Below are 26,742 nucleotides of genomic sequence, written 5' to 3'. Positions count from 1 at the left end.
TTTATGGGAAGAAACATGGCCAGGAGCAGGCAGGGACTGAAACCACAGGGTCCATGTTCCGACAAATGTCACCCATGTGAGAGAAGTGGAGGACCAGACCCCTCTGCTTGAGAGTCGTGTCTGGATGGCTGTTCATCCCAGCTGCCTGGAAGGGTTCCACACTTGCCATCTGGAAGGCTGAGGCGAGACCCCAGCTGCCCAGAGGTCCCCGGAATAGCTGCAACAGCATAGCCAGCCTGCAGAAGTGACCAGCCACGTTTTGCACAAATCCTGGCCCTGCTGGAAGCCAATTGATGTTTTTCCTGAGCTGCACGGTCTGGGCTTCTGTGCCTGTCCCACCAGAGCTAAGGAACTCTTCGGCTTCTGCTGCCGCCCCCAGGAGGTCGAAGACCCTCTTGGCATGCTGAATCCTTACCGCTTCGTGTCCATGCTGGTCCTGGGCTGCAGGCATCCAGTCTCAGGAACCAATCAAGACAGAAGATGCCACGTGGAGTTTCCACTGTGAAGACAATGTGTCCCCAGGGCTGGAAGCACTTAGTTCATGTTTGCATCACAAGTTTGCAAGTGGCCCCCAGAGACCCTGCTTGGAGCCAGGCCCTTCGGACCACGCTTTCACCAAGTCCCCAGAGTAAGCCTTCCTCAAGATGCCTGGGGTCCATTCCCCATCCATCACAGGAGTTTGCTTTTGCCTCTGTTTTGGGGTTACCCATGAGATTTCATTTGCAAGAAAAGGGTTCCATTGCTTAAAAAGTGTCTGTGGAGACCACATAACAGAGGATGCAGCTTCAAGTCATCTGTGAAAACTCTTACAAGTCATCTGAGGCTCCTGACTCTGAAGGGAAAAAAATTGCACCAAGAAATGCAGAGAGCTCATGCCCAGGAGGCCCCGGGACCCACATGGATTGCTAGGCAGCTCGCCCTCATCTCCTCAGCCCCTTTCCCGGCCATGCGGGCTCAGCCTGGACTGAGCAGCTTTTCCTGCCTCTGGTGGATACAATCTGATGAAGCTCAGATCCACCTCTACCGCTGAGATGTCTATAGCTTCCACTGGGAACCCGAAGTTCTGAAAATAAGTATTTTTTTATTACAAAATAAATTGCTGAAAGAAAGCAAAAGAACCATCATAAAAATTAGCACAGTATTTTTAAAAAAAGACACTTTTTCTCCTTCTAGATGAGCATAAAATGTAAGCTAAGGAGAATTAGGTTTAAGGTGCATGGAAAGATGGTCCTTCCTTTGGCCTTTCCTTGCAGAGAGCATGGTTCCTTGGTCATGTGTCTGGGAGCGGAAGGGCAGTGTGATAAAAAAAACACCAGGAGGCCAGGTCCAGGACTGCACTTCTGTGAGATGCAGAATAAAATAGCGAAGGATCCAGATTTTTTATTTAAAAAAAAATAATAAATGTTTGTTAGAGTGTCTGAACCAAATTTAAGCCGTGAAGTAAATATCTTTATGGGGCAAGCTTCTGGAAAAGCAAGCAGACGTATTGTCTGTTCTCAAAGAGAAGTCTGTCTTCCGACATTTTTGTTTTATTATTAATATTTTAGGTTAGCTTTTATTTCAGCTCCATGTAGGGTCCAAATGGAATTCACTGCCTTGCAGCAAACTCTTTCCCTTGTCAGGACCAGCAGACAGGAATACCCTTAACTCAGGGATTCCCTTCCACTTCATCCCACTTTTGTCCCTCAATGCTTCCCATTCCAAAGCTCCATCCCACAGTCAGAAACACACCTGATTCTAATACTTCAACCCAATGTGACATCAAAATTTCATCCTCGGCTGCTGGATGTTTCAAACAGACTAAAGGTGGGAGATTCATTATCTCCACTTCAGCTCATGGACTCAGAGAGGACGTGGGTGCACATTTAAGCAAACACAGCAGTGAAATGGCCTGAAGCAGCAAAAACTTCCCCGCCTGGGGCCTTTCAAACCCTCCATCCTCCGAGAGAGAGAGGAGCCCTCCGCCAGGCCTCCACGGCCCACGGTGGGTGGTTCCTGCTATTAGTGGGCAACCAATGTCCCCATCCCCAAACCAAACTGCATGGCTGTGACCTCCAGACACCCAGGAGGGCAGTGGCCAAGAAGCACAAGGAGGCGGCTGCATCTCAGATCTCAAAGGAAAATGGGTAATTTGTGGGACGTAATTTTCCTGAGAACTAATACAAACAATTTAAACTCTCATAATGATAGGAAAGGGCTTCCCTGATGACTCAGATGGTAAAGAATCTGCCTGCAATGCGGGAGACCTGGGTTCAATCCCTGGTTTGGGAAAATCCCCTGGAGAAGGGAACAGCAACCCACTCCAGGATTCTTGCCTGACGAATCCCATGCACAGAGGAGCCTGGCGGGCTATAGTCCATGGGATCGCGAAGAGTCGGACACGACTTTGTGACTCACACACACACACACGCACACGCACACACACACACATACTAGATTTCAAACTGTTTTGTAGTCAGTCTCTTGAAACTCGGCTTTCTCTCCCCTGGGACAGCCTCGTGGCCCAGCAGAAGGGCTTCCGTCCCCTAGTCCCGACCGGTGGAAGCTCAGCTCACTGCAAAGGGACCGACGTGACCCTGTGTGGAGCTGGGGTAAAACCGTCCCTGAAATATGAATAATAAAACAAATGATTTTGAAGACAGGCTTCTCTTTGAGAAGGAAACATTACACGATATTAATGGGGTTTCTCAGATTGCCCTAATCCCAAGAGTTTCCACCAGGATTTCCTGGCACTTAGGAAACCCCCTACATATACACACATGCACACACAGACATACACACGCACACATACACAGAGACACACTGAAGGGAACAACTTCCCTCTCTCTCCCCCCGACCCTCCACCCACCCCCACACCTGCACAGGACATCACCTCCCAGCACAGCACAGACATGGAAGGGAAGGCGCCCAGACTGAAGATCTGAGGTCCGTGAAGACAGCTTCAGGGTTTCCAGGTGGTATTTGGTAGAGAAATCACTTCAATCAGAAAAGCTCTAACTTGACCCATGACCTGAACCTCAATGTCCAGAGGTCCAGGGGAACCAGGCAGTAAAGGGTCACTTAAGGAGAAAGTTCCCAAAGCCGGCCGCAGCAGCCAGAGGACTTGAGGCAGCTCTGCATGGGCCTCCTGGATGGTCCCCCGGAGACACCCACACAGGGGCAGTGGGCTGAGGTCAGGGGTCTCGACACCCTCAGTCCAGCAAGGACTATGCTGGCATCCAGACGGGCTGTGGGGACAGATGCAGCCTGCATGCCCCGTGTGGTTCTGAGAGGGTGGTGGGCCCTCCAGCCGCTTTGAGAGTGCTGAAGGAGCCCAGACGCTGGGCAGTTCATCCCCCACCAGACAGACCCCTTCTGTCCAGCCAGGCCTCGTTCTTCCCAGACACTCAGGCTACTGACGGCGTGCTCCCCACCCAGCCGTGGAGCTGCAGGGGCAGGGCTCAGAGCCCTTCACCAAGTCCTCTTCTGCACCCCTCTTGGAGCCCTGAGGCTCTCAGTGGTCTCTGTCCCACGGGACCTAGGGAGAGGTGACCAGCCCGTCCCTCCACTCTGTTCCCCGGGCACCACCCTCGGCACCAGCTCCTCCATGGGGCTCGAGATGGGGGCAGCCCTGGGTAGCAAAGGCCACTGCTGCTGCTGCTGCTGCTGCTGCTAAGTTGCTTCAGTCATGTCCAACTCTGTGTGACCCCACAGATGGCAGCCCACCAGGCTCCCCCGTCCCTGGGATTCTCCAGTCAAGAACACTGGAGTGGGTTGCCATTTCCTTCTCCAATGCATGAAAGTGAAAAGTGAAAGTGAAGTCACTCAGTCATGTCCGACTCTTAGCGACCCCATGGACTACAGCCTACCAGGCTCCTCCGTCCATGGGATTTTCCAGGCAAGAGTACTGGAATGGGGTGCCATTGCCTTCTCTGGCAAAGGCCACAGGGGCCTTGAATTTCTCCTTGCACCCAGCCTATCACCTAAACGTGACTTGTGGTTTGCTGCCCACAGGCAGTCCTGAGGCCACACGAGCTTTGGGGTGGCCCGGCTGCCAGGAACAAAACATCCACAGCAGAGAGCTGTGGGGGAACAAGTTTCTCTCTGTGATATTGAGGGGCGGTCAGACCACAGCATAGAACCCAGGGTGCCTGGTTCACCTTCCCAGCTTAGCAGGAGTGGAAGGCAAGGATCCCCTGGTGCCTTGATTCACTCTGGGAGGCAAGATCCTGGCCCACCCTCCCCAGGGACTTTGCGGCCCTCCCCAGGGACTTCACGGCCCTCCCCTGCCCCCAGCATCCTCCAACTCCCACTTTTCTTTTTGGAAAACTCGAGACCCTCAGATCTCCCTTGAGTGGCTCTTTCTGCCACCGTGATAAGCAAACAAGTTGGTTTCGGATGTCTCAGGAGACACGGACAGGATCTGTTCTTGGATTTGTTTTATGTATTTATTTTATTAATTCATTTATTTTGGCTGTGCTGGGTCTTCGTTGCTGCGCACAGGTTTTCTCCAGTTGCGGCGAGTGGCGGCTTCTCTCTAGTTGTGGCATGCGGGCTTCTCATTGTGGTGGCTTCTCTTGTTGTGGAGCACGGGTTATAGGCACGTGGCCTTCAGTATTTGCAGCGCGTGGGTTCAATAGTTGCGGCTCCAGAGCACAGGCTCAGTAGTTGTGGTGCACGGGCTTAGTTACTCCTCAGCATGTGGAATCTTCCTGGACCAAGGATCAAACCTGTGTCCCCTGCATTGGCAGATGGATCCCCACACCTGGACCACCTGCGAAGTCCTGCATTTGTTTTAGTGACAAGAAAGAAAACAAGCTCTTGGAAATAAAGTGCCCTCCAGTGCAAGCAAGGGCCGGAAGAGGCCTGCACACAGCCCGGCTTCTTCTCCTGTTCCCACATCACCTCGACAGGGCAAGGATGTTGGTGGCCGGATGTCAGGTGGCCAGTGCAGCTGAAGATGGTGCAACATAATACTGGGGTCACTCGCACACATTGGGGAGCACAACTCAGGGGCTGGACCCCCAGCACACCTCAGAAGGGCTTCGAGGTCCACACTGCACTCCAACCACCCGGGCTGGCGGGCTGGCCAGCCAGGCATCAGGAAAAGTCACCACCACCAGCACATTCCGGGACAAGCAAGGGGCCGCATCTCCCCAAAGCGAAAGCAGACAAAGGCTAATCTCCTTCACAGAGCTGTTTAAACAACACCATTTTATTAGCAGATGACCAAACGGATCACCACCCAGCAGCCCATCCTTCAGAGCCGGCACTTAGAGGACGAAAACCCAGGGTTTCCGGGCAAAGCTCAACGTGTTCTTTTCCTTTCGTTTCTTATGTCCCGACTTGGACTAGCCCCTCCCCACTGCCCACCCCCGTGTCAGGGTTAGCGGTCTGCCAGGGCTGGGATTCTAAACGATGGCTATGCCGTTTCCACTGCCCTGCTCTGCCCTGATCGTTGAAAGCCCATCCCTCCCTCCACGGCGTTTAAATTAAAAACGGATTGGCCGTTTCAACGGTAGCTTCCAAACAATTAGATACAATTTTCCCTTTGAAAATGAGAAGGATGAGGAATTCATTTTAGCACTTCTTAAATTTGCAAAAGACTTATTTAAAAAATAGAGCAAATGGTTTTGCATCAGAAAACCGTTGCATTTTTACTCCCCAGAGCACACTAACCATCTCTGGGGCAAAGAACAAGGTATTGATTCACAGTACCGGTTATCATTTACCAGAACCTATATTTTTTCCCTCTTAATTAAGTGAAAGTAAATACTTTATTAGAAGTAGCCATTAAATATGATGAAGACAATTTGTGACCTGTAATTTATATTTTTAAAAAATCTAACTAACTGTATATTATATATTTTTATATTATATGTGAATATGATAATTATAGATAATAAATATATACATAACATCCAGGTACAAACCGTACAACTAAGAAAGAGAGGGGTATACAGATGATTTTTAATGTTGAGCTGCTGGGAAGGTGACAGAATATATATATAAAGGCAGAAAGTGAAGATTTAGGCACAGGCTGCTCCAGCCACGCATGAGAAGAGAGGGACATGGCAAATACAGGAGTGACAAGCCGCCTCCCCTTTCTCAGCCAGAGGAAGGGATGTCTGCTCATTCCTAGAGCCTTCGGGTGGTAACAAACCCTGAGCAGCGCCGGCCCCTTCCTTCTGCCCTGAAACAGCCAGGCAGGCAAAGGAAAATAAAGACCTGCCCACACTCTCAGCAGCTCCAAACACTTGCTTCCCAGCTTCATTCTGGAGCATCACCTGGGCTGTTTCTTAAAATCCAAAGCTAACCCCTGTGCCAGCCTCTGGTCTCTGGTGTCCACAACTTTCTCTGAGAGAGAGGGCCGACGTTTGGAGAGAGCAAGCAGTGAGGAAACACTGTGACACCTACCAAGATCTTGAGGCAAGAAGAATGCTGGCCTCACCACCTTGCAGAGCCCCGAAAAATGCCCAGGGATAACCCTCGGTCCAGCTTCCTCTCTCCAAAGGCAGACTGGCGACTGGGCGAATTTGCTATTCAGCAAGATCTCAGAGCAATTCAAATTCCCCTTGCTGTGTGCTTCTCTCATGAAAAGCCCCTTGTGTGCCACACGAAAGCCTTCACAAATTCAAGCACAAGTGAATTCTGAAATCCAGGAAGGAAAGAGCTTAATTTTTTTTTTTTTTTTAAGATAAGCACCTATATTACTCAAATATGCCTTTAAAGTTTCTCAAACTGATCAGAGGTGGGGAGTGGGGTGGGGGTGGAAACAAAGGCCAGTTCGCTTATCACTTTCATGATTTTCATTTGCTCCTGGAATGGGAGGGCTGTGGCCTGTATTCAACATACTGGCTGGTGGTCTGCAATCTAGTTCTTTCTACCCAGCATAGGTCAGATGGAGTTTTTCACCTACTTAAATTTTAAAATTCTAAGATTAAGGTGGAATGAAAATTGTGGAACTTATGTTTGAAAATAGTATCTGTTCTTGCGAAACTGACTTGGTATTAAAAACAAAAACAAACTTAAGGAACACTAAGGAGAAAATACACCCAAACTGTCTGCCATTATCGATTTGAAATATTTCTTTGTCTTAAAGAATGTTGTTGGAAGAAAAGAAAATTATGTTCATTTTATGAACGTGGCCCATACTGAATCCAGTTTTTCTCCCGCAGTTTCTCTGTCTTTTGTTGAGAACGTGGCCTTGTATTTGTCCCAGCTCCGTTCACCTACAAGGAGCTGTCTCTTTGTGTCCAAAAGGGTCAGGCTAAACACAGTTAGAATCCCAAGGCCCCCTTGTTGGTGTCGGCCACCCATGTTCAATCAGCTCTCGCCGTTGCAAAGAGAACTGAGATGCTGAGCAAGGTCTTAACTCGGGATCAGTTCTGTTTGGCATTGTTATTTTTTAAAGCCGTTTAGATCAGACATTTATTGGTGCTAGTAAAGTCAGCTGTTGCTGTGGTTTCCTCCGCTCTCAGACTCTGAAACCAGACAGAAAATTCCGCCTTGCTACACAATCGAAGGACCAAGGCGGTTACACGGTGCTGGGGACGCCGCTGTTCAGAGACAGGCCTGGGTACCCAGATGCCAACCTGTAAACAAAAGCAGGTCTGCTCTGAGTCTGGGAAGGAAACAGTATCAGAGACCAGGGTTCTTTCTTCCCAGGGGCATAGGCTTCTGTTTCCCTCTTGTGAAAATCCTTAAGACTCAACCCATCCTTAAAGCCCAGTTAGCCTTGGGGTCTGAATATGTCCCACCCAAGGGGCACACGATGAAAGGCTGGGGATAAACCAGCTTCAGGAATGTTTAAGGGACTGCAATAATAATTTGGTTTTCAGGTGGGTCAGTGGTAAAGAATCTGCCTGCCAATGCAGGGGATGCGGGAGATGTGAGTTTGATCCCTGGGTCAAGAAGATCCCCTAGAGGAGGAAACAGCAACCCACTCCAGTATTCTTTCCTGGAAAATCTCATAGACAGAGGAGCCTGGCGAATTACAGTTCCTGGGGTGGAAACGGAGTAGGACACAACTAAGCACACACACAGAGTAATAATTTATCACCGCGAAGGGAAGGGGCCGGCGGTAGCATAACTGGGCAACTTGTGCCCTAGCAGTCAGGAGACTCAGTCCCACCTCAGCCCGGCCTTTGTCCCAGGAAGTCGCCTGACCCCGCAGACCAGGAAGATAAGGCCTTTGTGCTGCTGGGAACAGGTCATAAAAGTGCCTGCCGCCTTTGTGTGGACCAGGGCGGATCCGCGGAGCCCGGTGCCCTTGGCGAAGGCAAGGCGGCCCGGCTGAGTTTGGAAAAGTTCGTGCACTTCCCCCGTTCGCAGCTGCGCCCCTTTCTCCAGGTGGAGGCAGGTCGGGGACACACGCTGCCCCCAGTCCGGCCGCAGGCGCTGCGATCAACTCTAATGTAGCTATTAACTCAGCCTAGCTGCTCAAAGTCCCGGCGGCCCGGGCCGACTGCTCGCCCGCTGCGTGTCCGGTGCTCGCGCTCCCTCCAGGAGCCGGGACCACCGTCTGTCCCGAGGAGCGGGACTGGGTAGGGGGCGCCCGCCGCACACGGAACTGCTTTCCTTGCCGGCGAGCTAGACCCACCGGCTGGGAAGGGTCGGTTCCCTCCAAGGGAGTCCGAGGACTGAGTCCGCAGCCCTCGCAGCCCTCGGACCTGGGACGGGGTGGGGGTGCACGGTGGGGTGGGAGGGGGGAGCGAGGGGGCGTCTCAGAAGATCCGGCAGTCCTGGAGGGCGGGCAGGAGGCGAAGGGTGTTGGGGATGAGACCGGAATAAACTCCGAGTTCGGAGGTGGGAGGGGGATGTCTGCAGGTCCCGGGCCCTTGGAGGGGTTCCGGGAAGGGAGGGGAGGGAGTCCAGCGATCCTAGAAGGCGGGTGGGGTCCTCGGGGACACCTGATGGCTCTGAGGGGAGGGGGGATTAGGGGTCCTGGAAGGGTGAGTGGCCCTCAAAAGAGTCGGAGGGGGACGCAGAGCCGGAGGCGGAGGCGGGGCGGTGAGCTGCTTCAGCCCCGGAAGACCGGCGGGAGCAGAAGTCCAGCATCTGGGGACACAGGTCAGAGCGCGCCGCCGGCCTCTCATGTTCCGGGCCCTCGAGGGGAGCAGGCATGGCCGGTGAGGATGCTGCGGGCGGGTCCACATTGCCCTCTAACGGAGACCCTCGGGAAGCCACCAGCAGCATGCACGCAAGAACAGAGGGGCTGGCGGGGCGCATTAAGCCTGCACTTGCTGGATACGCTGGCTCACCGCTGGGATGAGTGCAATTACGCCTGTGTATTAATAAGCCGTGACTCCCGGCGGTGGGATGGGTCAGGGGCTCATCGCGTCTTTGTTCCAGCGTGAGATGCACTTTGGGACTGATTCTAAAATACAGTGGCTGGAGTCTGACTTTAAAAAACAACAACAACAATTATTTCAGCCACTGTGTAATTTCTTTTAAACTTTATATTTTGTATTGGAGTGTAGCCAGTTAACAATGTTGTGATAGTTTCAGGTGGACAGTGAAGGGATTCAGCCATACATACACATGTATCCATTCTCCCCCAAACTCCCCAACCAGCAAGGCTGCCATGTGACAGCTGAGCAGAGTTCCATGTGCTGTATGTACAATAGGACCTTGCTGGTTATCCATTTTAAAGTTAGCAGTGTGTGCATGTCCATCCCAAGTTCCCTAACTATCCCTTTCCCCATCCATCCTTCACCCCTGAAAACCTTAAGTTCTTTGTCTAAGTCTATGAGCACTGTGTAATATTTTAGATAAAATACAAAACTGGGAGTTTAACAGCAATTGATTTAACTACAGAAGGTAATATGGTACAGCTTCTGTGCTGTGCGGTTGCTCAGTCGTGTCCGATTCTTGGTGGCCCCAGGGACTGGAGTCCACCAGGCTCCACTGTCCATGGGATTTCCCGAGCAAGAATACTGGAGTAGGGTGCCACTTCCTACTCCGGGGGATCTTCCCCACCCAGAGATTGAACCCGCATCTCCTGTGTCTTCTGCACTGGCTGAAAGATTCTTTACCACTGTGCCAGCTGGGAAGCCTAGTCTCCATTTAAAAAAATCTCATCCTTATTTTAGCGACGGGCCAGGGAATAGTTGCCAAATGAAATTACTAGCAAGTACATATTGATAAGACATCTGTACATGTGTCCTTCTACGGGTTACATTCCACCATCCACATGTTCAGCGGGGAATTTCGGGACGCCATGTGGCTCTTGTTGTCCCTTTGAGAGCACGTTGGTGTCATTCTGGAGTTAGTTGAAACTGGTGATCTGTGAGGGCATCCACAACTGGACTTGGACTAGGGAGAAGGGAAAGGGGCCCCACAAAAGGGAGCAAACTCAGCCTTCCGGATGTCTCCCCGGGGCATGGGGGGAGGTGAGCGGGCAGTGCACAGGTCAGCCCCCAGGGCACCTGAACCATGCCCAGCCTGACACCCAACCTCCAGGCCCTCCACCAGAAGATGCTGAAGAGCCTCGGACAGGAATGGCCTGGAGAAGCCTCCGCCCGCCGGGTCTCCCCAGGCAGATGGACTGGACTCAGATCCTTCCCTGGCCTCCCAGCCAGTCCTGTGACCAAGCCTCAGCGCTCCTGGAAGTGCTCTGAAGGGAAACCGGACATCACATGCCGGCATGGAAGGCAGTGGACTGGCCTAACAGAAATGCAGCCTGCTGTCTGACGTTTCCAGATTTAAGACGCAGGCTTCCTGGCATCTGCCTTGCCCTGCCCTGCCCTCGCGAGAGCGGGCACCCCACCCAGAGGACCCCCTCCCTGGGCTCCAGGGAGGGCAGGGGCCCTGGGCAGGGGCTGGCAAAGGCAAGGAAGGCCTCAGTCTTTCCCAGAGCCTCCCAGGCTCCCTGGGCCTCATCCCAGATGACACTGGTCATGCTGCCCTCCTGAGTAGCTGGAGTTTTCCAGATCACAGCCACCACCCACCTTGCAGATGGCGCTTTTTCAGGGGACACCTTGGCAAGCTACAGGGCTGCTCAGAGTGTTGGCGCTGGACGCTCACCCCTCAGAGCTTGCTCCAGGCTACACACTCTACCCCGAGCCCCACCTGACCCCTCCCTGTTTTCAGAGCTATCCCTGATCTCAGACACCCACAGCTGCTGGCACCAAGCTTGTGGCTGGCGCAGGCCCCCCTCCACCTCCCCCTGCGGGAGACGTGCACACTCATCTGAGACTCACACCTGCCGACCTGGCACACGGGACCGCCATCTGTCTTCATGGCCACTTTCATAAACATCCAAACCCACACTCAGGGGTGAAGACCCCACCCCGGCCCCAGACAGCGGAGAGCGTCTTACGTACATATTGACGAAAGGAGCCAGGCTCCACGTCTGAAGAAAGGAGCCGCTCTCTCTACCTGATATTTCCTGCTAGGACCCGCCCTGCTTGGGAACTTCGGGGCTAATCCTCACCCATTTCCTTTTGCACCCCCTTTGTCCAAAATCTGGATCAAACTAGCTAAAAATAGACTCTAGTCCTCCTGAGAGTATCCTGCCAAGTTCCGAAGGGGAACCTCTTAGCAGCAATTAGAAGGCAGGTCAAGGGCCCAGCAGGGCAGGCTCCCCAATGAGCAGTGTCAATGGCGTGCGGGCCGGGTGTGCACGATGTGGCTTTTAAAGCAACCAGGTCGACAATGCTGACCCTTTCTCTCTGGTTTCTCCATCCTAGATTTATTATAAAGTCATTAAGGACATTGAGCCAGGAGAAGAGCTGCTGGTCCATGTGAAAGAAGGCGCCTACTCTCTGGGGGCGGTGCCTCCCAGCCTGGATGGTAAGCCCCCACCCACAGGAGCAGAGGCCTGGTGCTCCATCACTTGGGCAGCGTGACAGGAGCTGAGGATTCCCCCAGCTGCTGCTCATGGTCCAGCCCCCAGGCCCCAGATGGGCAGAACCAATTCCTCCCAACAACTTCTCAACCTGAGCACTTTGCTTTCTCCTTCCTTGGGTTATGGGGGCCACAGCCTAAATTCAGATAGGACTTGAGACAACATGACATGCTGCCTGACATCTCTGTAGTGGGAGAGTCCTAGGGGCTCTTTTTAAACTGTATAATTATCATTAGCAGCAGCAGTATACTCTCTGCAAGACTTAAACAAAAAGACCCATTTCACAGCTTGGAAACATTCGCCCCCTGGAGCTCTGTGCCAGAGGAGAGTCTCAGTCTCAGTTAAGAGAGTGCAGTGATGCCATCCATGTGTTTGAAAGCAATGACCACCTGTAGTTAAAAGCAAAAATTCCCAGAGAAAGGTTGCTGCTGCTGCTGCTGCTAAGTCACTTCAGTCGTGTCTGACTCTGTGCGACCCCATAGTCGGCAGACCATCAGGCTCCCCCGTCCCTGGGGTTCTCCAGGCAAGAACACTGGAGTGGGTTGCCATTTCTTTCTCCAATGCATGAAAGTGAAAAGTGTAAGTGAAGTTTCTCAGTCATGTCCGACTCTCAGTGACCCCATGGACTGCAGCCTTCCAGGCTCCTCCATCCATGGGATTTTCCAGGCAAGAGTATTGGAGTGGGGTGCCATTGCCTTCTCCGAGAGAAAGGTTAAGGGAAGTTTATTTGGTGAGAGGGAATATTTAGGGCTTCAGAGGTCCCTTCTAAGCAAGCTTTTCCAACAAGACTGCAGGAAGCGTCCCCAGTGTCCTTTCCTCTCAGCCGGTCACACAGTATGTGTCCAGTAGACACACTTCCATTCCTTGTTCATCCACACCCAGGCACATCTCTGATGATGCTTGAGAAAACCCCAGGCTCATACAGGCTCAGATTTCTGAACTCCAGATTTCTATTCCTCCATCCACATTGTTAAGCAGTATGCCCATTCACCTTGGGATCCTGGAACCATTTTTAAGTGGCGGAGGAAAAGTCAGTTGGAGGAAGCTGCTTGGCAACGAGGCTGGTCAGTTAACTCCCTATGTGCTGTGACTGAATAGATGACATCTCTTCTCTGCATGAGACCCCACAAGTGAGTCGAAGGCAGCCTCTGCTTCTCACCGTCTCTGGTGCTGATGATTCCATTCCTGCTAAAGAAAGGGGGAGGCTGGCTTTTCCCTTCCTGTCCTTCTCCCCCCGCAGCCCCCCTCCACACACACACACACAAATACTCCAAGGTTTAATGATTAATGCCACTAACTGCAAGTTTCTGTAAGGTACCGCTCCAGTGTCACGGCCTGGGAGTACGGTTGACTGGGCTAGGGAGCTAGGCATCGGAATTAGCAGGAAGCCCCCAGGAGCAGAGTGACCTTCTCGGTCCTCAAGCGTGGCCCACTTTTGTGGGGCAGCACTTTGCGCCCATGAGTTCTTCCAAAGGCTCTCTCTAGAGAAGGACAATTTTATAAAACAGACTTGACCCACCCTCTCCTCTAGACTTTGGTTTTAATCAGCCCTTCGAGAAAAGGAAGTAGGTGGCTAAGCTCTGGGTATCAGGGGGATGGTCTCATTTTTCTTAAAATAATTGTTGAAAAGACCTGTGAATCTTAGATAATGCTCTCAGAAAGATAAATTCGACCACACTGGGCCATGGGGTTTTGTTTGTATGATGACCTGTCTTTCTTCCGAAAGGTTATAGAAACCTTGATTCCTGTCCCTCTTCTAATGCCTGATCTTAAATAACTTGGGTCTGCATTTTCCTAATTTATCAAACATCTGTGGGCTAATTGCTTTCCACACATAATAGTCCAACGTCAAATATTTGACTTTTCATACCCTTGGCTGTCAGGATCACTCCTTCACCTCCCAACAGCCACCCCTCCTCAGTTAACTCTGAATCGCACAGAAAGAAAATGTGAAAATGTTCCTCACTAAGATAATTATCATAAAAAATCTTTTATCCCAGTCCTAGTGAATGCAGGGCCCCTTATCACGGCAGGAACTTGGAGTGGGCTCTTGAGGGCTTTTGAGCCTCCAGTCTGTAGATTAGCATGTAGATGCCACATAATTGTGTCCCCCTGGGTTCCCTGAAGCCATTAGGCACTGATTTATTTTTCTGTTACATTCCTGCTTTGCCGCGAAAAGTTGCCGAGGGAACTTCAGACAGACGCAAGGCTCAGACTCGACACACAAGACATCAGGCCAGCATGGTCTCAGTTTAGTTGGATTTGGGTGGAAGTCAGAGCATTTGTCCCGGCCCACAGCCCCCCTCCCCAGGTTTAGATGAGGAGAGCTCAGTTCTGAGTCACAATGCTGCCTGCTCTTGTTGGGGGTAGGGGCTCTGGCAGGATGACCTCCAGGTATCACGGAAGAAGGGAGGGTGGGGGTGGGGGTGGGGGACCTGCTCTGCCAGTTCACTGCGGGGGAGTGGCCCCAACCCTGTGGACCCGGGACTGGCAGCACTCTTCCAAAGCTGCAGCTTTGTAAAGAAATTCAATTCCAATTTTCCTACAAGTGACTCAGAGCAGAGGGAAGCCACTTTCAGGTTCATTAGTTCCAGGAACTTTTTATTTTGTTTTTACTCTTTTCAGTAGAGAGGGGAAAGATTTCTCTTTCAAGAGAACTTCTTGCTCTTGGGAGAAAATAAAGAAAATCATTTCCATTCAAATATGCCTTTCTTTTGAGAATGGCTCAAAATTGCTAACTTTTCCCCCTCTCCAGAAAAGGTCAAGAGGATGCAGCGTGTTTGTATAAAGCGTGAGATAGACAGATATAGCATAATGCAACATAACTATACAGCACAATGGAGCATAATACAATCAGAGTGTGACATACTCTAGCATTTCTTTTAATCGGAGTTGTTTGTGCTGGGAAAGTGAAAGCCATCCAGTCCAGGGGCTTCTTTCTTGCCCCATCCAGCTTGCCCTAGGTGTGTATTCGATGCCAACTTTACCTGTGTGGAAGATGAGGGGCACCTGTCCACACCATGGCATGAGTGGGCAAGGCTTGGATGTGTCCTGTTCCAGCCTCTGTCCTTCGACAGGAACAAACTTGGGTCCCTGGTGGGATGGGGACATGGAAGGGGGGCACCCTCCATCACTGGTTCCATCACCTCCAGAACACTCTCCAATGCCTTTGAAGTGAGATGCAGGCTGAATTTTCATTATAAATCCAAATTCCAGATCCAAGCTGGAAAAATAAGTTGGTCAGTGCTATGAAAAGGTGGGGTTGGCCCTTCTTTTCTTTTCAAATTTCAATTTCAGTGACTGCTTTGGGTCCAGAAAGAGTGACGTTCGTGGTAAAGAACCTGCCCGTCAATGCAAGAGACGTAAGAGACACAAGTTCAATGCCTGGGTTGGGAAAATCTCCTGGAGGAGGGCATGGCAACTCACTCCAGTATTCTTGCCTGGAGAATCTCCATGGACAGAGGAGCCTGGCAGGCTACAGTCCATATGGGTCACAGAGTCGGACACAACTGAAGTGACTTAGCACGCTTAGCATGAAAGAGTAAGATACGAACTGACATTTCTCACTTCCTCGTAATGCTGGTGGGAGGGCCCCTCTCAGCCTCATTCCAGCCCAGGAAGTCAGAGCAAACCCACAACAGCGGTTTTGTGGGGCCTGGGCATCCGGTTGTGTTCTAAGATGGTGTTCTTGGTTCCAGTGGGAAGGACCCCATGTTTCTAAGGACAGGGAAGCCCTGTGAGGGATTGTGGGGGGCAGGGGCACTGGCATCACCTCACCATGCACATGCCACACAGGATGCCTTTCTTATACCCTCAGCGGGAAACTGGGACTCAGCTGCCTGCCCCCAGGCACCCACCCAGCAGAGAGAAGGGTGGGTACCAGCTCTGCCGCTTCACCTCCGGATGCCCCGGGCAAGCGAGGCGGCCTGCCCTGGCCTCCATGTACCGGTGATAAAACCTGCAGCTTAATGCGAGGCTTGGGGGAGGAAGCATGATAACGTTCCCGGGCACCAGGCCGGCCACGTGGAGGTGCCCTACCGCAGGTGCTAAGCTCACAGCGGACACTTATCTGAAGCAGCATCCAGGCTCCCTTCTGCTTTATTTTTATTTGTTGTCATTTTTTAAAATATTTATTTATTTATTTGGCTGTGCCGGGTCTTAGTTGCAGCACACAGAATTTTTAGCTGTGGTTTGTGGGATCTACTTCCCTGACCAGGAATTGAACTCAGCCCCCCTGCCCTCGGAACGCAGAATCTTAGCCGCTGGACCACCAGGGAAGTCCCCTCCCTCCTGTTCTAGAGGCAACATCTTACAGACCTGCCAGTGGCTATTTTGCCAGGTGTGTCTTCTTGCCCACTTGACCCCTCCTGGGATCATGTTTGGGGCGCCACTGTGGTACCAAGGACTGGCCCAGGGCCTTGATGGGCTTCATCTTAGCATCTTCTCTGACTTAGCTCTCCAGACAGCCGCAGCGCGTCCCTTTCCTTCTGGCCGGCAGCGCTGCGCGGTGGCAGGGACACCAGGCTCCTACAGGTCTTATGTTCGCGGATGCTGGCTCAAGGGTCAGCTGTGCGGCCGCCGTCCCCGCCTCCTCCACCCAGGCTTCTGTGGTTGGTGGGGACCTGCTGGCCCTCTGGCCTCCTGCAGTCCATCCTATGGCTTGGCCTGTGTCTGGGGCAGGTCCAAGGGTCAGGGCACAGCCTTCCAAGCTCCTAGCTAAGCTCAGGTCCCTGCACACAGAGCAGGACTGGGCATTGCCCTCAGACTCTGCAGACTCTAAGCAGGTGCTGCTTCCCTGTCTTGTTCTTGATTTCCCACGAGCAAGACCGTTCCTGACAGCTGCCTCACGTTGGCCAGTGGGCTGGGACACCAGGACTTGGTTGCATCTGGTCAGCACCGGGCCTGGCTCCCCCAACACATGCATGTCCCCCAGGCTCCCAGGGAAGATGACAACTGCCTCCCCGTGTATCCCAGAGTGTTGTCCAAGGCCCGGGGGCTCAGCCAGGGGCCTCTCAGGGCTGGATCCCACAGGAGTGTCTCCCTTGGGCACGCACCGGTGGGGGTGCCGGGTGTGGCCAGACCCTACCCTCAGGGGTCTGTGGGAGCAGTGTGTCTGCCCTCAGGCCCACGGAAGCTTCCAGTCTCGAGGAGGCCTCCCTGCCTGTAGTCCACCCCCCTCTTCCCCCCAAACCCTGGCCACAGGCTCGTGTTGCCTAGCCACCCCTCCCTCCTCAGCAATCTGGGACATTGACGGTGGTCCTTCTGCCACAAGGAGGGGGCAGGAGGCGGTCCCCCGCCTCCCTCCATGTCCCCACCTCCCTGGCTTCTCCCCTCAGGGTCAGGCCCCTCCAGTTAGCATCCAGCCCAAGGTCAAGGCTCTGCCCACTGCGGGGCCCAGAGGTCCTTGATCATGTGCACATGCACACTGTCACACATAAATGCACACATGCCCACACAGATTCACACCAACACACTAAAACATGTACAAATACAATCACAACTCAGACACACATTCAGAGACACAAACGTGTGCATACAAGTGTGTATTCACCCACAAATGTGTATGCACTCACGAATACACATGCACACCCAGCACACTAACTCATGGGCAGTCATGCACATAAGTGTGTACACTTAACATGCACGCATGTGTGCACACATAACACATATGCAGGCACAGAAACCCATCCATTCACATGTGCCAAGTAAGCACACACATGAACACACAAACATGCACAAATGCAGGCGTACACGTGTGAAGCTACACAGACATGCAAATTTTCATACTGGCCACAGAGAGAAACACGTGCACACATACACAGGAATACACATGACACCAGCACAAACATGAGCACAAATGCACGAAAATGCCTGCACACCCGTGCAAAAGTGCCCTGAGAAGGAGGCAGACATGCTGGAGTATTCACCCACGTTCACACATAGCTATATACCCGTGCACAAGGAGCACACGCATTCACACAGCCACTCACAAGAACACCTTTTGATTCATTTGTGCAGGTTCTCTATCCAGACCTGGGGGACACGGGGTGGTCCTCAGCAGGGGAGAGGGGGCCCCTACTCTGGGGAGAAGCTGGGTCCAGGCAGCCATGGGCGGAGAATGGCTCGGAGGTCATTCCGCGGGACTCACAGCTCCAAGCTGTCTGGCTTGGCAGGGTCCGCAGGATGCTGCCTCGTAAACTTCATAGTAGCCGCCTCCTTTTTATTTGTTTGACCTTGACAATCGTTTATGATACGCACCAGAGCCCAGCCGTCTCTCCTCCTAATTCATATACAAAGCACTTAGCCTGGCTTCCTTCTCTGCTCCCGGCCGACGCGGGGCCCAACACTCCTCAGAATTCCTTATGGTGGACTCTAGGGTCCCTCTGGGTCCCTGGGGCAGCCTCTCTCAGCACAGGACGTGAGCAGGAAGGATGCCGGAGCCTGGGGGGCAGGCCCGCGGGCTCCCCGCACCCCCTGCAGCCCCCGGGCCTGGGTGGGCCTGGGGTGGGTCCTGAGCGCCTCCCCACGCTGGTCCTCTCGCCCCTGCAGAGGAGCCCACGTTCCGCTGCGACGTGTGTGACGAGCTCTTCCCGTCCAAGCTGGACCTGCGGCGCCACAAGAAGTACGCGTGCAGCTCAGTGGGGGCCGCGCTCTATGAGGGCCTCGCTGAGGAGCTCAAGCCTGAGGGCCTGGGCGGTGGCGGCGGTGATGGGCAGGCCCACGAGTGCAAGGACTGCGAGCGGATGTTCCCCACCAAGTACAGGTGCAGCCCCTCCCCCGCCCGCCTCCCACACCCCCCAGGGGCATCACGGACAGCTGGGTCAGTTGACTCTGGGAGCACAGGGGGAGCCCTGAGAAGGGTAGAGGTCAGCCTTGGGCCCTCCAGCCTGCCCAGGCTGAGAAACCCAAGGCCCTAAATGGCATGGAGATATGCCTTTGGGCAGGAACCCAGCCCACTCATCTGCTCTTGGGGACAATGCAGGCCCACAAGCTGGCAGTTGGAGGTCACAGCTCACACCCTGACCCTAAAGGCCTGGCCCCTGGTCAGAGCTTCCCCACCCACAGAGGATCCTCAAGGCACCCACTGGAGCCACTGCTGCACACCCCCCATCATGTCACCAGGGCTGAGCTGTGGGGACAGACTTGAAGGAAGTCAGGAACACAGGCCAGGCCCCCAGATATGCAAGGGTCAAGCCCCAGGACCATTTCCAGGGTGAGGTCCAGGGCCAGGCTGGGGGACGCTGCCCAAGGGGTTCTGGAGTGGCCTGACCCTCTGGACACATGCAGACTCCTTCCCAGACAGTGGACGTGGGCAGGAAGGGACCACCCAGGGGTCTCTTCATCCCCGACCCCAGGTACCAGCCTCTGTGTCCCATGGAAGCCTCCACCTGTCCCAGGAGACTTCACAGATGTGGGCACTGATGTCCAGCCAGCCATGAGATGGTCGGACGCAGCCTCCCAGGCCCCAAGGCAAGGCAGGAGTCAGGACCTGGGAGCTGGGGACCCCAGAGGGGAGAACCAGGCCCTAAAGTCCCCAGGCCTCAGGGACCGGTGAAGACCTTCACAACCTGTGCCCGTCCTCCACCTCTGAGGATTTCCTCTGGGGCAGCCCCTGCAAAGTCAGAGTGAAACCCCATCAGGTCACTAACTGGCTGTAGGATGGAGGGGAATTGAATGCCAATCCTGTCACAGCCCCCTGGGGACGGGAAACCCTCCACCCAGAACGGATGACTGAGAAAATAAGAGTTTGGGCAAATCCCGACCGAGGCCCTTGGCGGTAAGCACTGCTCAAGAGGACCCGTGTTTTCTTTACATAAACACATAAATCACAATTAACAACAGGGGAAAAGATACAATCTGCCGGGTGCTGGAGAACCAGGCGTTTCTGATCTAAATGGATGGCTGGGCCCCGTAATTAACGGGCCGTGATGTATTGCTGCTTTGCTCATGAAGATTAACGGTCATACCTGGGACAGGAGGAGAAGTGGGGCATCCCCCGAGGTGGTGGTGGTGCAGGGTGGGGGGGCTCCAGGCGGCCTGTTCATCCCAGTTCACCCCTCCCCGCAGCTGTGCCTGCCTTCCCATCACATCTCACTTGGAGACCCCTTGCTCACTCCCGCCTCCCCTGTGGTGTGTGCGTGGCGGGGAGCCTTTCAGTCTGGCTTGGCCGGGGGCCACGCTCTGGGCACTCAAAGGGGTGACCTTGGGTTTCCTGGGCCGCACCCCCACTCCAGGGCTCCTCTGGGACTCGTAGCAATGTTGGAAGTTTCTAGACCCATTTTTTGTTAGGCCCAAGGTTAGCATCAGGGGGAAGTTTGTCTTGAAATACAGAAGTGTGAACTGGGGCCTCGCCTGGCTCTGGACGCCTGCAGGTGGTCTTGGGTGAGGGCCCGAACTCCATCCACGCCCTGGCTTCCCCCTGCCATCCAACGTGGGAAGGCCATGTCTGCTGGTCCACTCAGTGCCCTGTCCAGGCAGAAGGCAGACAGACTGGCTGCCAGGCCACTCTCCGCTCTGGGAGCAGGAGGTGGCAGGGGCTCTGAGGGGCGGGGCGGAGGCCCTACCCTCCAGGCCCCTGCTGATCCTGGTCTCCCTTGTGCAGCTTGGAGCAGCACATGGTCGTCCACACGGAGGAGCGAGAGTACAAGTGTGACCAGTGTCCCAAGGCCTTCAACTGGAAGTCCAACCTCATCCGCCACCAGATGTCCCACGACAGCGGCAAGCGCTTCGAATGTGAAAACTGCGTGAAGGTAACCGGGCTCACCCCGCTGGCCCCACCCGAGCCAAGACACAGAGCACGCGTGGGGACCACGGGCCCCCAGTCATTCGAGAGGAAGACAGGAAGTGTGCAGGGCTGCGCAATGGGGAAGGAGAGGGCGGCCAGACCAGGTCCTCTCGGGTTCCCACCCACATGGCAGGACAGACTCCTGGGTCAAAGACCTGGAGCTTAAAGCTTCTGAACTCCTGTCTGGAGCACCCTCAGGGCCACAGTTCTCTCAAGAATTATTATTGAAGAACCAGAGTCCAGAGAGGCCTGACAGCCCACCTAAGGCCATCTAGCATGTCACTGCCCCAGCAGAGACTGGTCTGGCCAGGCTCAGGGCGGTGGGCAGAGAGCCCAGAGAGACCCCCATCCCGTGACCTGACCCGGGGTCCACAGGGAGCGACCGACAGGATGTGACGCGCCGGAGTCTGTGTCCCCAGGTGTTCACGGACCCCAGCAACCTGCAGCGACACATCCGCTCTCAGCACGTGGGCGCCCGGGCCCACGCCTGCCCAGACTGCGGGAAGACCTTCGCCACCTCCTCGGGCCTCAAGCAGCACAAGCACATCCACAGCACCGTCAAACCTTTCATATGTGAGTGAGGGCCCGCCCGGCCCCGCCCAGCTCCCTCCCGGCGTGCCCAGGGTGGGCGTGCTTGGGGGTCAGCCGGGGGCGCAGTCCTCAGGCTCTTCCCTGTTTGTGGGACCCCATCTGTCCAGAAGATACTTGCGGCAGCTGCCAATCCCTCTGCCCAGGGGCGGCTGCCTCCTGGCGCCACTTTATCATTACCCTGCTCCCTCGCACGCTCTTACTCTGGGATCCATCTTGCTCTGGCCTCACTTTCCCCTCTTGCGCCCCTTGGGCCCTCCCTGTGGCTCACTCGTCCAGTGGCTAGAGGTGGGCAGTGGGTAGTGAAGATCCCTGTGGTCCTGCAGAGAAGCCAGCAACTTACCTTTTCCCTCCCTGCCTCCCCTTCCCCCGACACACGGGCTGCCCAGAGCTCCAGCAGGTGTGATAATATCAGTGCTTCCCACTCACCTGCAGCCTTTGGGGACCCCAGGCTGCATGCCTGTGCTAACCTGGGTGGCAGGGGCCAGCCATGAATAACTGGACCCCTGTCCGCATGCCGTTGACCTGCCAGTGGAGGAGACAGAAGCTAAACCATCACCAGGGTGGGAGGAGGGCTGCAGGGTCAGGACGCTCTCCAGGTGCCCAAGTAGGTGTCATCTGGCCCATATGCTGGGAGGTGGGATGGTCTATGAGTGACCCAAGTTCTGGCAGAGAGCTCGAGGAGGTGGGCAGGGGGGTGGGGTGAGAACGACGGGGTGCCTGCCAAGAAGGCTCATGACAGGGCGCTGTAAGCACAGAAGCCTTGAGCTTGTGGTGTGTCTGGGGAGGGAAGTAATAGGAGAGGAGTCAGAGGTCACAGGGTTAGGTCCTGGGAATCTAGTGGGCCAATGCAGGAGCATGACCCTACTTCTCAGAGTTTAGGAGAAATTGAAGGTTCTTCTATCTAGCACTGCACCAAGTCATCTCACTTGAGATTGTGCTGAGTCACTGTTCACACCAACACAGAGCTGACTCATCAGCCAGCGTAACTCACCAGCGTTGTCCTGACTCATAGTTCGCACCAGTATTCTGCTGAGTAAGCATCACACCAGATCATCCCGACTCATCCTTCACATCAGCATCACACTAAGGGTCATTCACATAAGACTGCGCTGAGTCATTGTCCACACGAGGTTGTGCTGAGCCATCATTTTACACACATGAGTTCACAGCACCCTTACAAAACCTGACGGACCAGGGACCACGATATGTCCAACCAAAGGGAAGTGACAGAGAAGGAAACAGTCTTGGCAGTGTGAAGTGACCAGGCCTTTGAGGCCCCGCTGCAGCTCCAGGGGCCTGGCTGCTGACCCCAGGCTGGGTGGCCTGGGACCTCTCGGGTCCCAGCACATCAATGTTGGGGGTGGGAGGAGCTAACTCTGGGAACTTGAGGACTTGGGTCTCAGTGGTTTCACCAATGTGGGGGTCTCAGAGGACTGGACTGCTCCCCCAAAGAGGCCATACTTTCTGGCTGGTCAGGCCTTTGTTGAGTAGCTGGGGCTGTGCTCACCTCTTGCCCATGCCCTGAACCTAGGCTTCCAGCTATCTTGCTAGAGGTGACTGAGCCCCCATCTCACCTGGGTCACCCACTCCCTCAGTCAGGGAAATGCACTTCTTGAGAGTGAGTATGTGTGTGTGTGCAACACACACAATCCACATGCATACTTTACAGGAAAAGAAACTGCTGACCAGCACAAGCACTGGCCAGGGTCCCTCTGCATCCTGCAGGGCATGGGTACACTCCACCAGGCACTGGTCCCACGTCCAGCTCATGGTGGACTGCTTGGGCCTTTCCCAGCCCCTGCAGAAAGCCAGCTCCCTTCGCCAGCTCTGTCAGCCATCACAGGACCAGGACCCACCTCGCCAGGGACCTCAGTCTCCCAGAGGCCTCTCTGCAGCCCCAGCATTTCATCAGGACCCCTTTCTCGTGTGACTGGGTGGATGGGAAGCAAAGGTCCCAGGCTCCCTTCACCCAGCCATGGCCACTGGTCCCTGAGCCACCCCCACCGCACACACCGGGAGTTGCCCTGGGAGGGTGCCATTTCCAAGCTCAGGATGGCAGAAGCCACTGGTGAGGTACCACGGAGCCCCGCTGTGGGGGACGGAGGGCGTCACTGAGCCTCTTCAAGGGCCGAGAACGTAGCAAGGTGTCACTTGTCTGGCCAGGAGCCCTGAGCCAGGGAGTGGCCTCTCTTCCCCCGAGGGTCGGCAGGCGGCCTGAGGGTATTTATAGACCTTCCTGAGGAGCAGCGGCCCCTCTGCGCCAGCCTCCTCCCAAAAAGGGCAGATTTGATTAAACGAGGCAGTGCTCTTCCCCCTCAGCCTTGAAAACGTCCCGCCAAGCCAGACAGCCAGGAAGGCAGAGCCGTTAATATAAATAGATATTGTGATTAAAGAGCACGATCAGCTCGGGGCCAGCGCTCCCAGCGAGATTCGCATGACATCAGGCCGCGAGAGTGTGCGGAGAGCGAGAAACACGCTGAAATCATTGTTTCCACGGGGGCTGCATTTAGGAAGCAAATCATCCTGCAGAGACAGAGAGACAGACTCTGTGTGTGTGTGTGTGTGTGTGTGTGTGTGTGTGTGTGTGTGTGTGTGTGTGTGTGTGTTCCTCTGTTGCTGGTTAGGAAAACAAGAAGAGAAAGAAAAACTGGCGGTTGGCTGACACTCAGCTCACCATTGGGAAAATGGCGAGACTGGGTCGCCAGGGCCTGCGGGGCCTGCCGATCGGCTCTGGCCGCCACCCTCTCCTGTTACGCACAGAGCTGGAGCGGCCTTTCCATCCCAGTCTGGGGAGGTCTCACTTTTCTCAGATGTGGAACCAGCCCCCTCAGGGGCTCCCCTCCCACCTCCACCTTCTAGCCACCCCCAGACTCTGATCTCACAGCCAGAAGCTCTGCTCCCAGGCCTGGGGATTAAGAACCCCAAGGGGCTGGTCGCTCCTGAGGCCTCCCTGTCCTGGGAGGCAGGGCTGGAGGCAGAACGAGGGGGGAAGCTGAGAGCATTTTAAACCTTAGGAAGTGGGCGGCCTAGCCCAGGGGGTGTTGTTTTACTCGCTTCTGCTGGAACAGTGTGGCTGGCATGGTAGGGAGACCTGGTGGGGAGTCTGGATGGGCAGCTGCATACATGAGGGTATGCCGTGTCTTTGCCCGTCTCTGGGAGCAACTTTGAAGACCTTGGTCCCACCTGACAAACTCATGGGATCAGGAGAACACAGAGCAGCACAGCCCATTCTCCAGTGGAGAAGGCTGAAGTGGGTAGAGATCTACCCAGGCCACCCAGGGACCCCAGGGGAGGCACAGGGACATCGTCACCAATCCATTTTGGTCTCCAGAGACCAATCCCAGGGAAGGGTGTGTGTGCCTACATGTGTATATGTACACATGTGTGTGCAAGTACATGTGATGACACAGTTATAGTGCAACGTGTTTGTGAACATACACACTCATGCATGACACATTCATGTACATAAGCGCACGTGCCCATAGACCTGTGTGCATATCTACATGCATGCATACACCTGAGCGCACATGCAGGCACTCATACCCAGTGATGCACGCATGCACACACATGTGCACACATGCACTCACACACACACATACACATCCAGGCGCACACCACTCCAGGCACCCAGCCGGACCCCCGGTGCCCCAGCCCCAGGCAGTGCGGGGTCCCCGTCGCCTCCCCTCACACCGCTGTCTCTGCCCTGCTGCCCCCAGGTGAGGTCTGCCACAAGTCGTACACGCAGTTCTCCAACCTGTGCCGCCACAAGCGCATGCACGCGGACTGCCGCACGCAGATCAAGTGCAAGGACTGCGGGCAGATGTTCAGCACTACCTCGTCCCTCAACAAGCACCGGCGCTTCTGCGAGGGCAAGAACCATTACCCGCCGGGAGGCATCTTCGCGCCCGGCCTGCCCCTGACCCCCAGCCCCTTGATGGACAAGGCCAAGCCACCCCCCAGTCTCAACCATGCCGGCCTGGGCTTCGGCGAGTACTTCCCCTCCCGGCCGCACCCCGGGAGCCTGCCCTTCTCCGCGGCACCCCCCAGCTTCCCCACGCTCACACCCGGCTTCCCGGGTATCTTCCCTCCATCCCTGTACCCCCGGCCACCTCTGCTACCTCCTACGCCGCTGCTCAAGAGCCCCCTGAACCACACGCAGGACGCCAAGCTCCCTAGCCCCCTGGGGAACCCGGCCCTGCCCCTTGTCTCCGCCGTCGGCAACAGTAGCCAGGGCACCACAGCAGCCGCGGGGCCCGAGGAGAAGCTGGAGGGCCACCTGGAGGAGGCGTACGCCACCAAGCTCAAGCCCCGGGGCAGCGACCTGTCAGACGGCAGCGACTTCGAGGACATCAACACCACGACCGGGACCGACCTGGACACGACCACGGGAACAGGCTCCGACCTAGACAGCGACGTGGATAGTGACCGTGACAAGACCAAGGACAAGGGCAAGGCGGCCGAGGGCAAGCCAGAGTTCGGGGGCAGCACGGTGCCCCCAGGCGCCCCCAACAGTGTGGGCGAGGTTCCCGTCTTCTACTCCCAGCACTTCTTCCCGCCGCCCCAGGAGCAGCTGCTGACAGCGTCAGGCGCGGCGGGCGACTCCATCAAGGCCATCGCGTCCATCGCTGAGAAGTACTTCGGGCCTGGCTTCATGGGCGTACCGGAGAAGAAGCTGGGCGCGCTGCCCTACCACTCCGTGTTCCCCTTCCAGTTCCTGCCCCACCTCCCTCACTCCCTGTACCCCTTCACGGACCGTGCCCTCACCCACAACCTGCTGGTCAAGGCCGAGCCAAAGTCGCCCCGGGACGCCCTCAAGGCTGGCGGCCCCAGTGCCGAGTCCCCCTTTGACCTCACCACCAAACCCAAAGAGGCCAAGCCCATCCTGCCAGTGCCCAAGGTGCCCCCAGCCCCGGCGTCTGGTGAGGAGCAGCCGCTGGACCTGAGCATTGGCAGCCGTGCACGGGCCAGCCAGAATGGAGGGGCCCGGGAGCCCCGCAAGAACCACGTGTACGGCGAGCGCAGGCTGGGGCCCAGCGAGGGGCTGCCCAAGGCATGCCCGGCCCAGCTGCCCCAGCAGCCACCCCTGCACTACGCCAAGCCATCGCCCTTCTTCATGGACCCCATCTACAGGTATTCACACGCCCCGCCCTCACGTGCTCTCCCTGGGGACCACCTCCCCTGCTCCCCCAAGCTTTGTCCCCCTGTCTTTGCAGCTTCAGGAGGTGCTTCGGCTCTGGGCAGGGAGGGGTCTGTGCTGCTTTGAAGTCCAGGCCCGGCTCGGCCCTTTTCTAGGGTGGGCGCCTGGCAGGGTCTTCTGGGCACACTTGGCTCCCTTTCTCAGATGCCACTGGGAAACGCACTGCCCTCCCTTGAACCCTACCCCCAGCCTGCCCTCAGACTCCACCCTAGAGGCCTGCCTGCTGGTGTCTCCCGCCTCCCTGTCTGGACCGACTCTGCCTCCCAGGACACTCCTGGCTGTTAGGTCTGCTCCAGCATCTCTGCTTCCCTGCGACTGCCCTGTGGCCCCTACATGGGC

At 55.3% G+C, this 26,742-nt stretch overlaps 1 protein-coding gene across 1 annotated transcript in view; it reads left to right on the top strand.

Annotated features, from left to right (window-relative positions):
- PRDM16 (PR/SET domain 16) overlaps positions 1-26,742 on the top strand; it is a 334,085-nt gene that overhangs the window by 282,612 nt on the left and 24,731 nt on the right. The window contains exons 6-10 of the mRNA XM_052653611.1: positions 11,673-11,775; positions 18,380-18,593; positions 20,433-20,580; positions 21,035-21,188; positions 24,923-26,336. Of these exons, the coding sequence (XP_052509571.1) occupies positions 11,673-11,775; positions 18,380-18,593; positions 20,433-20,580; positions 21,035-21,188; positions 24,923-26,336 (2,033 nt within the window). The remainder of the gene's footprint in view (positions 1-11,672; positions 11,776-18,379; positions 18,594-20,432; positions 20,581-21,034; positions 21,189-24,922; positions 26,337-26,742) is intronic.

Source organism: Budorcas taxicolor, chromosome 16, assembly GCF_023091745.1.
Source record: "Budorcas taxicolor isolate Tak-1 chromosome 16, Takin1.1, whole genome shotgun sequence".
In the NCBI taxonomy this organism is placed as follows: domain Eukaryota; kingdom Metazoa; phylum Chordata; class Mammalia; order Artiodactyla; family Bovidae; genus Budorcas; species Budorcas taxicolor.
This window is presented reverse-complemented; position numbering and strand designations above follow the sequence as displayed.